Raw genomic sequence first — 16,452 nt, forward strand, 5'->3', positions numbered from 1 at the left:
CGCCGCGCGCGCACTGCGCATGCGCCCCACCCGGCGGCGGAGCCGTGCGACGCGCCGGGGCGGGAAGCGCGAAGCGTCGCCCGGGGTTGTGGCGGCCAGTGCTGGGCTCGGCCCGGCCGCCTCGCCCCCGCCTGCGGCTCCCAACGCAGTTCGGGAACGGGTGCTCGTCAGGAGCCAGGTGCTTTCTGAGGCAGGGCCCTGCGGCGAGAAGCGGGAGTGGGTGGATTCCTGTCAAAACCAAAGAACCTCAGAGCCGTCCTCGGCTGGGAGCGTTGCCTCCTGGCGCTGTGAGGGCTCCTGCTGCGGAGGTGGCGGTGTTGCTGGTGCTCACCGCCCGCCTCCAGCGATTTGTTAGAGCATTGGGGCAGCGCAGGAGACCCCTAGCGCGGTGTTCTTGAGGTTCACCAGCTGAAGCCGCAGTGAGCGGCCACCTCCCACCAAAGGCCCGCGGAAAGAAGAGCGTTTGGGGTCAGTCGTGGTGTAGGCGTTGTCGGGCCCTCATTTCTTGCTTTACCCTGGTGCTGAGGGGAGCGTAGCCGTCCTCTGCAGGCGCAGCTCGGGTGGGGGGCATCCCCCCCCGAGCCCGGCCCTTGCGGAGGGCCCTCCTGCTCGTGCGGTGTCTGCCCCGAGCGGGCCGGCGGTGACCGCTTGATTTATCCCTCCGTGCCGCCAGGGGGCGCGCGGACTCCTCTTCCCCTGGAGCGCGGGGGCGGTGCTGCGCCTGCGCGGCGGTTCGAACGGGATGGCGGCTGGGGCGGCGGGAGGGTGAGAGCTGGTAGCGTCTCGCCGCCCGTCTCCTTACTCGTCGCTCGCTGCCGTTGTCATCTCCTGCTCTGTCTTTGCAGGATGTCCGCGCTGGCGAGCGACTCCAGTATTGCGGGCGGAGAAGTGTCTAAGAATAAGCGGAAAGGTAACCGTGGGCAGCCCGCTCCGACTGAGGCGCGGCGGGTCGCTGAGGCGGGAAGCGCGGCGGCGGGCCCGGCTGAGCTCTCTTTGCTCCTTCTTCAGGAGGAAGAATCGTGAAGTCTCGCTACCTGCAGTATGATAAGAAAGACGCCAAGAAGGTACTTGGACGCCTCGCTGCCGGGCTCAAGGGTCGCTCAGCAAAGGATAAGAGATGGTGTGAGGGGCGGCTGTGGAAACGGGGCCTAAGCAAAAAATGACTCTGCTGGGGTTATGAGGGAGTCGTGGGATATTCCTAGATGCAGACTGGGCTGGGAACTTGGGACTGTACTCAGGTGAGTACAAAGCACCAAGATGCCCTGGAATTGTAGCTGGCTGTTGTCAGCATTCAGGTCGGAGGTAGGATATATTGCTGATCACAGTTATTGCTTATGTTTAGAATTTTCTGTTTCTCGATTGTCAGGATACTTCAGCAAATTCTCTTTCAACGTCTACTGCTAAACCGTCTTCTGCAACTGAACCAAAATTAGTTCTTCCTCAGAAATGTAAAACTTCTGCTGGTAGGTTTTACCAGAATTTAAAAGCTCTTCTTTTGTGAATTTGTATTTCCAACCTGTGCAACTCTTAACAACTCTAAAATGTTGTTAAGAGATGATGTTTTGTATTACTTATATCACTGCCAGTTATTATCTGTATACAAAGGTGGGATGTGGGATTGAGAAGTGTAAACTGAAGTGCATTAAACTCTTGTCTGGACATTCTGATAGAGAACTAAATCTGGAATTGAGTAACTGGGTTGTCTGAAATGAGCATATCTCTTGCCTTCTGCACAAGGCTTTGAACTACTCTTTTACTATGCCCTCACCATTGCCCTGCTTTTTTTATTTAATCTTTTTAATAAACCCAGTATAAGTGACTGAAAATCCCTGTCTGCAAAACAGCCCATTTTTATTTCTTTTGCAAGAATTGCAGAAGAATATTCTGGTAAGACCTTAACTTGACTTGAAAATCCTGAGGAAATAACATTATTCCCTTTCACATCTGAGTGTTGTTGTTGAACTGTGAAATGTTTGAGAGGATAACATTCTGAACTACCTTATCTCTAGGTAAGTAAGTGAGTATACAAATGGTGTATATAAAGTAAATGTGTAAAAGTGTGTAAGGTTGCCCCATATTAGTGGAAGCATATATAATTGTGAACTTGTGCAGAACCTGTTCTAATTCTTCTAGTTTGATAACAGCTTCTTTCTACAGGTGTTGTCCCTCGCTCATTAAATCAGAGTAGTTTTGAGAAAGGTGACTTGCAGTCCACTTTATTAGACGAAGATAAAGTTAGTCGACCGGACCTTGATCTTTCAGCTATTAATGGTAAGCTTCCACTCATACTCAGTTTCTTGGTTTATTATTTTTAATGTATGTGTTGTAACTTGGTGATAAGTAACCCTTGTATTCTGCTATATTTACAAAAGGATTTTGTTAAATAAGATGAATGTTATTTCAAGTGTCTTTAAGCAGAGATATTGAGACCTTCAGGGTTTAAATTAACCTCTCGATTTTCAGTATCTTTTGAGTGCTCTGTTCTTTTTGTTTAAGATCAAATATTAAAGAACAAAGTACTCTCAAGTCTTTGTTCCTGTAACGGATGGGTGTTAGATTATCAGCCCTTCTGAAAATTGTATCACACCTGTCTGTAACTGTCACTTAAAGCTAAATGCTCATGTGATCCACATCTTCTCAAGAGTATCATCAGAGACAGAAATAGAGCACAAGTCTTCTTTATTGGTACACATAATAATTTTGAAATGGCTTTTGAAGAACCTGATGGTATGTTGACCCACCCTATATACCTTGGTAGAAGAGAGCAATAACTTTTCAGTTGTGATACAGATAAAACCGTCCGCAAAAAGTCTTCTGGTTCAAACTCTGCCCACAAAAAGACTCATGGTTCAACCTCTGCTTGCAAAGGAGATACAGGGACACGTCAAAAAACCAAAAAAGCGGTGAGTCTCACTGCTTTCATTTGTTAAGCGTATTTATTTTGAAATGTGTGAAATAAAGATTTTCTGTTTATCTTTAATCCTGATAACAACTTTGAGGTCCTGGGATGATCTAAAGCCTTCTGGCAAAAGTCAGAGGATAAGTCTGTTCTACTGCTAGTGATGTTTGTTTTGTTTATTGGATGTCTCAACACTGACCGAAGCTTTGCTTCCGTTTCTCATGGTAAAGAATCTGCTCCAATTGTAGCATCTCCTCAAGTCGATTTTTTTTGTCTTCCTGTCCATAGTTTTTAATTGTATCACATTATCTTTAAATATTTTCTGACATTTTTGCTCAGAAAATTAATACTGATGCAATCTGATTTGAAGTGCCTTATTTAGGAATCTCATTCATCGTAGCACTGAAACTTCAAGTTCTCCGCTGCTGAAAATGTTATAAAAAGTGGTGGAACAAAGAGGTAGATTTAATTAACATGCATTGTTTGAAAACCCAAACTTTTTTGATTCAGCCGACTGTTATTAATGATGATTCCAGGCACAAATTGGACTTTCAGTAATTTGAATATTGAAAAACAATACCAAAATTGATCTAGTATATTCTTTTCTTTTCTGAAGGGAAATGATTCTGATGCTATGATGGAAGAGCTGGAATCTCAGACACTACTTTTAACTTATCTAAGAATAAAGGTGAGAGTCAGTCAAGTATTTGGTGTTTCAGATAGAAGAACTTGATATTGAGGAATTGTTTAATTTCTTGTCTATGCTTTCTGATCCATGAGTTAGATTTTTGTGACTTTATATGTTTATAGTTGTAAAACTATGACTTGCTTTGAGAACTCTCTTAGAGTGAATTCAGTGCCAGTTTATTAAGCTGGTGCTGGTTCCTCATGAAGTAGGGGTATGCAGAAGTTTTGGGAAAACCGTGAGTGAGAGTGTTTGGAGTTCAGGGTTGTAGCAGTGGCTTTGTTCTTTGTTCACTCAGTGCTGTATATGTATTTTTCCTCTGCAAAAAATATTAGCAGGGGTGGGGGAAAAAGATGGAGGGGGGCTTTAACTATAATGTACTGTGCTTATTGCATGAGGTCTCTGATACGTTAATTGAAGCTCTTTGACCTGGTCTGAGGCTTCCATTTGTTTATTCAGAATATGTTAATTACTTAGATGTAGCATTACTTTAGTTGTGAATATTTTTTTGATGTAATAGGCAGGAAAAAATCTTGCCGAGCTAGAGAAAAAAGCAGAAAAAAACTTGTTAATGTTGTGTGAAGAAAAGGAGAGACAACAGGAGAAGCTCTGCGAGTTGAAGCGTGAAATTCTACTCAAAGAGAGGGAGCAGAAACTTGATGATGCGTTAGACAAACAGGTAGGTTTTATTACAGTTTATGCTTCTCTTATATTTAAGCAAGCTCACTTACGAAGTAGTCTTTCATACCGAGAAGACTTCTGTGCTTCTGTGGCCTGCTGGGGTACAATTTTATGCATCTTAAGCAAAAGAAGCATCTACTTCCTGTTGTGGCATGTAGTACTCTCTATAACCTGAGCAAATGCCTTTGTCGTTTTTTTGTTGTCCCTTGTGGATAGGCAGGAGGAGAAGTTAGAGCTATTAGGCAAGGGACAGCAATAGCACACTGATTGCCAGAGCAGTTTATGGTTGATGCACAGGAGATGCACGTATCTTAAACCACGTGAACATCCTGCAGTTACGCCATTACAGTGATGGCTAGAGCTGAGATGCTTAATCTTTGATGAGAAGTGAACATCTTCTCTTCTTTATTTGTCTTACTTTCATGTGTTAGCAATAGTTCTGGCCTGGTTGTAAGAAGGCAAGTTTCTAATGAATAACTAATTTTTGAATAATTAGTTTTCAAAACTGAACCTATGTTTGCTTTTAACAAATATGCATTGCAAAAATTAAAAAATACTTTTGTCTTTTGGAGAATATACTGTCAACTACAGTCAAAGTATCAAATATAAAACACATTGCCTGCTATGTTGCTAATACCTCTGAGCTACAGTAACAAGGAAGCTGGTATTGACCAAGGCATTTTGAGGTGATAGAGGAAAACCTATTAAACAGCATGATAGGAGTATCCTACCACAAACTTCTTGAATTCCTCAAGAAGTCAACGAGCATTTCAGAGTGGTACTTGGATTTTTTTTTTATAAATTATTTTTCTGTATAAAGCCAGGTCTGTACTAACAAAATGGCTGTTTTTGAAGAAGTGTTCGTTCATCATGTGTCTTTTTCAGATGGAAGTACTTTCTCCCCTTGTTCCTGTTTGTGAACAGTTTAAAGAGCAGTATAAAAGCTTTGCAGTTTCCCTGGATGCCACTAGACATGAATTACCCATAAAGAATATTCACATAGAAGGAGATATGCTAACATACCTTGGTATGAAAATTCAATTAATCAAATTTACTTTCAGAAATAGTGGTTTTTTTGGTATGCTAAAATTCTTACATTGTTATTGCTAGATCTATCGGTGGCCACTGGAGGAATTTTGTGTGCTCTTAGAGCTTGTATGGACACTGGGCATAGTGTGACACACAGTCACATGTTTTGCTATGAATAATTCTGGTCTTTGCTTAACCACTAAACTGCACTTGAACAAGTTTTTTATCTTGCAGCAGGAAAAAAATTAACTTTCTAAACTAGGGTAGTCTTCATATACACTTCATTTAGCAAGTTTCTGTATCTTTTAACTGTATTCATGGCATTCCTCCTCCTTCCTTGTTCCTAATGGGTAAGCAAGTTGTAGAAATTCTGTGATCTCTTCTTGTTTCTGTGTTTGAGGAATAAAGTCACTTGGGTAGACTTGCTCATGTTTCCTGTATAACTAAAACTTAAATACATTATGTGATGTCTTGAATCAGAATGCTTGTTTAATAAATTAGTATTTGTGTTTTGTATTGAAGTCTGGACAAAAGATTACATTGTTAAACTGCTGGTCTGCAAGAAACGAGATTCTTAAATCATTTACAGTAATCTTACTTACACTTTAAAACAAATGGAAAAGGTATGTTGAAGAACTTGGAATTCTTGTAAGAAGGCTTGAAAGGAAATAAATACGTATTTGTGGTTTGTGAATGCTAAAGGAAAGAACTGGATAAATTTCATGTTGGAGGTACATGCCAATAGCAACATATGTAACTGGCCAGGGAATTTTGGATGTTTAAAACTTGTTTTTTCTCTTGCATTTGTCTTGTGAAAATATTGGACATCCTCTAAATGAGAGCTTGATTAAGCAGTTTTAATAGCCTGTTGCCAGTGTTAGTCTTCATAGCTAAAAGTAATTTGGCTTTCACAGTTTTCTCATGGTGTGTTTGTGAAAGCTGAACAAACGGTAGTTCTTCATCATCTAGTTCACCTGTCTCTGTGGTTACTCCAGCTATTAAGTAATCTTGTATTAACTGATGCCACTGCATGCATTTTTGAATAATATTTTAACATCTCCTATCATAGATGAACTTCGAAAGCAGTTAACTATCACACAGGAGCTTCTGGCAGAAGTTATGCCAAGCTACTCAGAAGAAAGTGCAAAAGCATTTAGTGTTCTGAAAGAGCTTAAAGAAGTGTCTCAGAAACTGGATAAAGAGCTTCAAAGGTATTTACAACAATCAGGTGAAAAGACTTGTTGACTAAATATTCAGAGGAAAATCCACAGATCTCGCCAGAATGTATATTGGAGGAGGATTAGTTGAGGCGATAGTAGCACTAAGTTTAATTCTGCTTGTAGCAGATATCTGTATTTCTGTCCCTACCTTACCTACAGTCAGAGTAAATATGGGGGGTTTTGATGTGTATTCTAAGTGAACTACTTTAGTGTGCCATTCGCTGAATTTCAGTGAGCAAGAATAGCCCTGGTAAAGTGCAAATATGTAGGAGAGTGGAGAACTCCAGGAGGCAGAAAAGTGAACTGGAAGCATTATGTCTTAAATAATAACCGCAGAAATATATCATCCTTTAGGAGGTACAAGGAGCACAAAAAAGGTTTTTTCCTCAAGTATTGTCTCAACAAATACAAGGTATCACTGAGAGCATGAGGAAGAGATAAAACACGATAAATTTTATTTTCTCCCTTCATTTCCCCAGAAGAGATTACAGCTAAAATCTTCAAAGATTGATAGACCATAAAGCCATGCATCTCCCCCTCCTGCAAACTGCCCCTCCTCTCCTCCAAATTCTAGCCTTTGGGAAGGAAGTTCACATTATACATTTTTTTCTTCTGGTGGCTGCATGGTAGGAGAATGATGCGAATGTCCAGGCGCGTAGCCTTTGGGGTTAAGCAGAAGTTGTTATCCTCCAGAGTAACTGATTTAGCTTGCTTAATTTATTCCAGGAGCTTCACACAAGTGCAGAAACTGTCGTTTGAAGTTAGTAAAGAAGTTTCTCTGCATAACCAAGGAATATGTGAAGAGAATCATGGACTAGATGTTGTGAAACACTGGTACTTCAACTAAGTTTGTGTATTGTTTTACTAACGGGTGGGTCCTAAATCAATGCCAGCAGACTTGTTATCTTTTTACTTCTTGTATGAACATATAACTTGTCCAAACTTTCAGTTATACCAGAATATGAAACCAGCAGCATGTATGCTTACTAATATAAGAAATGGAGTTTTCTTCTGCATGCTGTCCCATGAGGAGACATCTTTTTTTTTTTAACATGGATTTCTGTGACACCTTTCTATCACTTTCTGCCTTGACAATACTGAAAGGTAAATAACAAGTAATGTTATTCTTAGCAAATATGACCTATGTGTTCTTAAACTTTTTGGTTTATTTTCTTGGAACTAATTTGCATCTCTTTCCAAAGTGGTATTCCTTAGAGAGCAACATATCAGAATATAGATGTGGAATTGTGTATGTAGTACAATGATTTGTTGATCTCACCAGGAGGATCTGTAGGAATGTACAGCATGATCATTGGTCACTCAGTGAACAACTTCTGGAGGAACTCTTAATTGTCCCTTATTTCTGGATTTGCTGAGAGGAAGAACTACATGGGTAGCAAATAATGAGGCTGATGCTTGGAAGGAGCCTGGTCACTTGTAACAAGTGAAAAGTTTTGGTAACTTGTTGCCTAATTGTCTTGGAAACAAATTATTAAAATCATAAATGCTTTTGTATTAATCTGACACATTCTCTTTAAGGACTTTATTTATTCTTTTTAATAATAAAGACTATTTTCCATTGCTATATCAATAACCTTCATGTTTGAATACCTTCACCAATCTACAGAAGCTTTTGTTTCCATCTGGGCTTACATGGGGCTAATACTACACAATAGTATAGGACTTATAGGCACTAACCAGCCCCAATGGCAAGCCATGACCTACTGGCACCCAAAGTGCTGAGGCCAGAAGAGTGTGAATGTGGAGAGAAACCTCAAACCTAACTACTGAGTAAGTGCCTGAGAAAGTGTGTGCTCTGTTGTGAACATACATGCCAGATGTGGCAGGTTTTTTCAACGTACTTTCCATTTTTGTACATGGAATGCATTTCTCTCTGAAAGACATGCAGTATCCTGTGGTTTTTTTACCTGTGGAACCTCTTTCTGTGATGGTTTTTCAAAAGCCTTGCTTTGTATTGTCTGCTTAGTGTTATGTTTCTGGCTTAAGCTGTGTCTATAGAGCTTTTTGGCCTGCTCAAAAAATACTTGGAGCATTCTCCTTGCACTCCTTGAAGTGTTGTTCAGACTTTCTTCATGGTATTATTAAGGGTCTGACTAGATTCTTGTCTCCTTTTATGAAAAACTAGGAGTAAATTAAGCTGTCGTAACTGGATCAGTAAGATGTGCAGTGCACTGGATGAGAAGTCAATATATAACAAACTATTAAGACTGTCCTTGTATATAATATCAGTGTCATTTTTTTTTTGCAGCAACTTATCCATGAGCCAGTAGGAGAGCAATGAGTTGTTTTAATATATTCATCTGTTATTTACCTGTTATTTCTTCTTCCTCAAACATGCTAATTGAACTGCACCTAGTAGTTCACCTGTGTGTGCTGCCATTCAGTCCGTGAGTCATAGGAGCTACACACAGCAGGATCGTGCTCTGGGCCAGGAACAGGAGCTGCACCTACGAAGTTGGCCACTGGATGGGGAACTTTGCTAAGCAGTCAAGTCATAGGTTAGCTGCAAATTAGTCTGTTGATTTTTGGTGGATGGAGAACTCGATAGAAAGGCTCCTATATGATGAAACAGCTGGTCAAACAACTGTTTTTCCTAGCTTTGGATAATTGCTAGGATGTGTGTCCTCATGCCTCTAACCTGCTTATCGTAAGCGTGTCATTCTGAGACTCAGAAAGTTAAGAGGGGCCTTCTTAAATAGGGGAGGGGGGATGAAATGAAAATCAAGTTTATAGTGTCGATAATTCTGTCTGCATGAACACAAGTCAGAATGTCTTTCCTGGGATTTCTTGATGGTAGATCTCATTGCTGGTCTAAAAAAAATTTTTTTCAAGAAATACTTTTAAATTAAACCCATCCTCTTCAGTCAAGTGACTTTCTACCATTGAGATACTATTGTGTGTATATATAAATACCCCAATGTTACTTAAGCAACAGACAGCAATACAAATGTTCACTATAAAGTGAAGTTGAACGCTCTTCCTTCTCTTCCCTGAAGAAGGATGGCGGAAAAAGGTTCTGCTTGCTGTGATCACGGTTAAAGGCTCTAAATCTTTTGGGGCAGTAGTTCATCCTTGCTGCTGCAGGCGGCAGTCATTATCTATACAGCAAGCCTAAGGCAAAGTGGGAGTCCTGGAGCTAAAGGCCAACTGCATGTACAAAACAATAAAGAGCTTCGGGATGTGCAGTCATTGTTTCAGAAGAATCAGAGGCATTGATTTGAGCATTCTGGACATTCTTTTCCTTAAATTGAACACTTGTGTAATTCTTTGTACAAACGGTAGAACAAGTGCTAGATAAAGCAGCTCAGCCTCTCCAGGAAAGGGTTTTAAACTACTTTGAACTGAGACTTTTCCATCTTGATTCTCCTGAATATTCTTTCTAAGTGGTTCTGTTTTGGCTCTTTGCAGAAGTGTTTTAGGCTCCTCCACTTTGAAGTAGCCACAGACATTAGATGCTGTCATATTTAACACTGTACAAACAACAACAAAGAACTGCATAATCACTGGAGCAGGAGCTAAACAGATGTGACACCACTTATTTTGTATTTTCCACTTATTTTCTGACAGTGTCATATGCTCTGAATCTGCTTGGAGTCCTAAACAACTTTAAGGGCTCTTTTTATTCAGGTTATCAATCTTTTCTTGGTTTTTGTTTTGTTTTTAACCTAGAATTAATAGTGTTCTCCCTTCTGTAACTTGAATCAATGTAGATTTATGTTCTATCTGAACTTGTGCGGTACTTATTACCTATGTATTCATCTTTTAGGTCAGAAGTTCTTATTGACCAATTCTTAACATCCATGTGTTCATGTGTTCTAAGGTATTTTTTTCTCTTCCAAAAACTGAAAGCAGTTGTGAAACGAGCCAGTTAGGTCTGAGAGCCTGGGTGGGAAGGGGGGAGCACAAATGTAAGTACTCATCCCCTGCAAAATTCTCTTAATTGTCTAAAAAGCAATTGGCAAAGATAATTTTAAGCTAGGTTTGCACTGCACAGATTGCCCTGCCTGGATTCTGGTATTTCTTGGGGAGCTCTGGCCACAGTCTCTTCAGTTACACTGGTGTTGCCTGACTGTTTGACCACCAGCTCAGGAGGGCTGAGTCAAAGCATTTTTTGCTGTAATTCCTGTGCTCTCTGCAATAGGGTCACTGGGGTCAACGTAAGGGAGCATCCCTCTTTGCCTGTGGTGCACCATAGTGGAGCTGCAGCCCAGGAGATAATCGAGGCCCGTTTGTCTCTTCACCACCACCCCCCAACCCTGTAATTCTTTGTTCACACTAGCTTCAAATGGAGCTGATTCTTTGCTCATCAACAGCAAGTAAGCAGCTCAAGACCCCAGCAGATGTTTCTGCATTTTAGGCTAATGAGAACTTATTGGATTACTGCAGTCTTCCCTGCCTCGGAGTAAATACCACTTTGTTGGAGATCCGGAAACTCATACTGAATATGATAAACAAACTGCTGGCTGGACTGTGATTGCCAGGACATGAAAAGAGTTCCACAGCGGCAGAGGATCTAACAGCTCTGAAATGCACCACTGAGCCACACCAATTAAGAGCATTTCCAGTGATTATGTGAGCATTCCTGTTCAACACACAGAAATGATTTTAGGTTGTTTCTTCCGCTGCATTTGTGTGTGGTCTGTAAAGCAAGCACAAGGATGGAGGACGAGGTTTGCAGGGTAGTCTCAAATGCCTCTGATCAGTTTCTTTAAAAATATTTCTGTGATAATGTATATGCAAGACCTATTGAGTTTCCTGCTATTTCAAGGTCTTAAATTTAATATGTTAGGGAAGCAAACGCAACTTGCCTCTTAAGACATAACTAATCTTTTGTTTATGTAGATAACGTGTGTTTGGAGATGGCCTGTAGGATATCAAAACTTAATTCCTTGTTTTAATATCTACTGCATGTGGGGGTGGGAAGTTAAACAGCTGATTGAACAGTAGTTTTCAGGACTACTACCCAAAAAGATACTCTGTCTGTGGCACTTAATCCTTTCAGCACTCAGGCTCTGTTGTGTATTTCTTCAGAACTTTTTAGACAGTATTTCAGTAAGTGAAATGGTAAAAAAGTAACTATAGGAGTGCAGCACTGATCGCCAGCTAAACCAGGATGAAACTTAACTAGCTTGACTACAGAGCAATGCTAGTATACTTATAAACTTCAGCATATTATGGACAGGGTAAGTATAGTATCTGTTTAGGCAGTACCCAAAGATGCTGAGAGCCCTTAACCATTTCTTGCTACCTTTCTTGTCTTGAGAAATTTGTCTTCACCTAACTGAACAAAATTGAATTTCTCGAATTAATATGATTTGTATGATAAAAGGACATCTCTACCCATTCCTAGTTATAAAGGTGTCCAGCTGAATTTTGTGTAACTCTTAAGTGTGGAGACTTCACAACCTCTCTAGATCCCATATTTATGTATAAAACTTCCACCAAACACATGCACAAACTTCTGTTACATCACTCGTAGGTAGAGGCTGAGTAGAAAACTGGGAAGTAATTTCTTACTAAATGTCTTCATGACAGCCACTTCTGATTAAGCACAGTGCTCTATTCCTGCTCTAAATTAGCATCTGCCCATATTAATGATTTCTTAGTACTATTTCAGTCATTTTGTCAGGATTTAAAATGTTACGCTACTCCAAGATCAGCCTCTCCTGTTCTGTAAATGATTAATAGGCATTTTTGGCAGAACTATTTAATAATTATATTCTTGATTATTCTGTTGTTATATGCTACTCAGATTATATTCTTATTTTGAATGTGCTCTTTAATTAACCTTGCCTTGTAATTTTGTTCTAGAGATGCTTGTATTCCCAGGAGGCAGGATCAGTTTTGTTTCTACCACTCTGTATCTGGACTGATGTTGTAGTTTCTGTAAAAAGACATTATCCTCATTGCTGGTAAGCTTGCAGCAGTATGGCAAAGCCAATAGGACACTTGTTTTGCAGCTATCAGTTTCTACATTAGATATCTATGTTTGGCTGTCACAGAAGGGAAGCTGTCACAGAAACACAAAGGGAGAACAAAACTGGGAGTTAAAGAAATGGGTGTGGGTTTTTTTACTATGAATATAATGCTGTAAAAATTAACTAAGACCTTATTCTTGTCTGGTGGTATGTAATGACTGACACCAATGCTTTTCCATTGGGAAGGGGGGGGACAAAAGATTCTGGTTTCCCTAAAGCTGATGACTTGTCTGTTGTTTATTTTTTTTTCCACCCATCTTCTACTGTAATGTAGTGCATACAGGACTTTAATGCAGAACTCAATAGCCTTGTTTTTACTGCAGCATCTTTTCTTATGTGCACAATTTACACATGTATTTTCAAAATCTTTACGTAAGTGAGTATTACCTCCTGTGTCTTTAGGTCTGGTCAACTCTGTGACAAGTTATCATGATAATACTCAGGCTGAGGCAGTTAACAAGGGGTAATTATTAAGGGTGTGATCCTATCACTTGATTCTTGTGAGTAGTCTTATTGATTTGAATTTTGTAATTGGGGGGCAAAGCAAAAGGAGGCATAGCTGAGAGTAGCAGTACTCAAGAATTAGTATTATTTAGAGCTTAGTATTAACTCTGGTTTTTGTTTGACAAATACCTGTCTGATAATTTTAGCATTGCACGTAGCTTATTTACTGGGTAGATGGGACATGGCGGGGGGTGGGAGATCTTTGTTCTGCAGAGTAATGATGAGCAGAATGTACAAGCAGTCAGGATATAAATTAGATCTAGTTAGAGCCAGTATAGATGTATTCACACCTTCTTCTCTAAACTGCAGTCCCTCCCTCACCTTTCTGACACACTAGTATAGCCTTACCAATCCCCTGCACACTTTCAACCTGGACAACTGCCTGAGATTCCTAAAATTTCATGAGGAGCAGAATTACGTTTTTTGTAAACGAAATAAAAATCTGAACTATGCACAGTGCAAGCGGGTGGGTGAATATGGCCCATAGATTTGACTGATGAATAGTTTTTATACATAAGCAGTTCTTACAGAACTTCCTTTAAACTCCTAACTATTACCAGATGTCGGTTGCAGGCGGCTGCTGGAATTCCAACACCTGTTGCATCACACTGAATAGGATTCATTTTGGCAGGCACAGAAAATTCCATTTCAGTAACTAAATAGTTTGAAATGATATCTAAAGCCTTCTTTTTTTTTTTCAGACCAAGCTGATTCTAGCCTTATTTACAGGATTGCACATACTTTCATAATTAGAAGATGGTTTGCAGTCTTTAGAGACTGTAATTGCCTGATATTTCTTGTAGTCAGTAAATATCGAATAGAAAATCTTCAATTTGGAAGAAGTCTCTCCTTTAGAAAAAGTTAACAATAATTTAAAAGGGCTATATTCTACATAATCATAATTTCTAGCTGTGATTTCTAAAATGTAGAAATACACAGTTTTGTGTTCAAAAATATTATAGCATTATGCTGAAGATGATGGAGCTCCATTTTGGAAGTGTACTCCGCTGCATTCAGCAATTCATTGCTGAATCATGTTGCTGCTTCAAAGTGCATAGCCAGAGCTTTTTCAAAGATAAAATGTGGATGGATGTTTAGTGGCACTTTGTGGTTTTTTTGGTACGTACCCCATAGATCTCAGGCATGAGTCTGTAAGGAACCATTTGTGGGCCTGCTCCATGAAGAGGTATGGGTGATTAAGTGCAGAGATAATTATTTTTTTGAAAGCATGATGCTGTTTCACCCAAACATACCTGATCTCTGCAGGACTATTATCAAAGTCATTGTTTTGATTGGTGAGGTATTGTACATCAGTTATAGGCTGCTATACCATGAGAACACAGAGGTGCTTCATTTTCATTTTGCCTCCTTATTGTCTTTAATCAAAGGATTCCAAGATGCTATTAAGTGTTACCCTTAGGAAGGAGACTAACATTATTATTGCTACTTTGCAGACAGGAAATATTGAGGCATAGAGGGTTCTGTGGATGTATCTGAGAATATGATGAAGCTGAAAAAGAATTTGGAATTACCAGATTTGGCTTTATCTTTGCATGTTTCGGTTTGTCTCAATTAAAAAAAAAAAAAACCAAAAACAAACCCAAAACATTCCCACTTTAATGTACTTTCTAGTAAGTTGCTTCTCATAAAGCCTAGCTGGTTTGCTTGGGAAATGATCTCTGTGGTTGTAGAGTTTGAATAAACTGAAGGAGAATGCAGCAGTAAGGAAGGATCCACTCTTTTAAATTTGGACAATCCAGCTATTTCCATTTCTAGCTAAGTTTCAAAGGCTAAGTTGTGTTATAAAACAGAGTTATTTTATTAAGAGTATCATAAACTGAAGTGCGACCTAGGTTTGACAGAGTTGGTGCAAGTAAATGTTGATCTCAACTGTGCCATAGTTGCATTTAGTATGGAGAAAGATAAAACTAATGTTTTAGCAAAACATTTGTAGAAAAATACAGCTCTTAAAAAATCTGAATGGCAGGCATTGTATTTAATTCCATGTAAAACCAGTGTAATGTCAATTGAACTGACATCGCCCCAAAGAATACTAGTGCAAGGTTTGTGGAGAGTGTTAATGTCTTAAACTAATTAACATAATCTAACAAAATCCGTTACCATTTCTTACAGGTACTGCCTCACTTATATCCTTGAACATCATAGCCAGTACAAGCTAGTACATAGCTAATACAACTCTTAGTACAAGAAGAATAGTACCATTCGAGTACAATTATACATTTCTGAGGAATGGGAGATCAGAGGAAGAACCCTGTACACTTTAAAGATGGAGAGAAAAGATGTGTTAGAGGGCCTCTTTTTTACTTCATGCTTTCTTGCATGTGTCTTCAATTTTGGACAAACAAAAGAGTCCCTTGGTAGCTCTTGTAGCGTTGTTTTCTCATGTGAAGATACATGAGCAATGAAGTGAGCAAGAGAGGAGCAGTTGTGCTTAAATGGCGCAGCAGCAAGCAAAATGGATTCAGCTTACATAATAAAAGCTGAAAGCTGCTCCAAGATGTTCTGCAACTCCTCCCACAGATGAGCTATAGCTAGAAAAATCCCATTAAAAATAAATAAAAGTAACCTTTCCCAAGGTGGTGAACAATCTTTAAAAACTTCTTGTTCGGTAATGAGAGCATAATTCTGATGTTCTTACTGTATTGAATAAAACTCTTTCAATTCTTCACGCTGATCTTGACAATTAGGGCAAGTGTTAAAACCAGATCTGTAGACAAACATTAGTCAAGGACTGTTGACATAATAAGAGTGGCTTAAATAGGTGATTTTTTTAAAACCTTCTAAACTTGCTTGGCTATGATTTTAACTGTTGTGTCCAATCCTAAAAACTGTAATGAACCTTGCAAAATACATAGTCCTTTTGATTTCAGGCTGTTTAAGTTGTCTGGTATAAAGAATTTTTAGGTGAGCATACTTTTTAAAACTATAGCCTAGCTTTTCTTTTTTAATTTGACAAAATCTGTTCCCTCTTCTTCTAGACTTGTTAGGCCTCTCCACAAAAATAAGACAATGCTGTTTTAAGATAGGTTTAAGTAGGAAAATCTAGCCACATCTAGCAGTGTAATCTATTACGGAAGATAATCTGAATTTATCAAAAAGCTACTGAGTTAATATTTTGGGGTTTTTTTGGGTTTTGGTTGTTTTTTTTTTTTTAAGAGAAGTCATATTAAAATTAGTGTAAGTTTCAAAGAGGATAAAAGTTTAGGCACCATGTTGTTGCTCTCCTGGCTATGGACTGATCAGCCTCTGAAGTCCTGTGCTGAAGTAGTCAGGGAAACCTCACTCCTTTTGATGACTTTGTGTTTTTAGGGAATGGACTGACTTGCAGAAAATGTATTAGCTAGTAATGATACTGCTAAGATATATGGTGATGGAAATAATTCTAAGAGGGAGAAAAATAATTTTAAAAGTTCA

The 16,452-nt window shown here is 39.4% G+C and overlaps 1 protein-coding gene across 5 annotated transcripts; it reads left to right on the forward strand.

The window, feature by feature from the left end:
* Positions 1–28: 28 nt before the first annotated feature.
* HAUS8 (HAUS augmin like complex subunit 8) lies at positions 29–8,101 on the forward strand. Of its 5 annotated transcripts, none has more exons than XM_075175153.1 (11): positions 29–178; positions 846–910; positions 1,009–1,064; positions 1,367–1,463; positions 2,158–2,271; positions 2,791–2,903; positions 3,516–3,587; positions 4,105–4,263; positions 5,151–5,292; positions 6,364–6,505; positions 7,241–8,101. In XM_075175153.1, the coding sequence occupies exons 2-11, from the start codon at positions 847–849 to the stop codon at positions 7,359–7,361; spliced, it is 1,080 nt and encodes a 359-aa protein (XP_075031254.1). In that variant the 5' UTR covers positions 29–178; position 846; the 3' UTR covers positions 7,362–8,101. The 5 variants fall into 5 exon arrangements, 4 of the variants coding, with proteins under 4 accessions (XP_075031254.1, XP_075031255.1, XP_075031253.1 ...); XM_075175154.1 differs by lacking the exon at positions 29–178 and adding an exon at positions 450–468; XR_012677501.1 differs by lacking the exon at positions 29–178 and having other exon boundaries at positions 724–910; positions 7,241–7,618; positions 7,717–8,101.
* The last annotated feature ends 8,351 nt before the right edge of the window (positions 8,102–16,452 follow it).

This window comes from Calonectris borealis, chromosome 28, assembly GCF_964195595.1.
Source record: "Calonectris borealis chromosome 28, bCalBor7.hap1.2, whole genome shotgun sequence".
In the NCBI taxonomy this organism is placed as follows: Eukaryota; Metazoa; Chordata; class Aves; order Procellariiformes; family Procellariidae; genus Calonectris; species Calonectris borealis.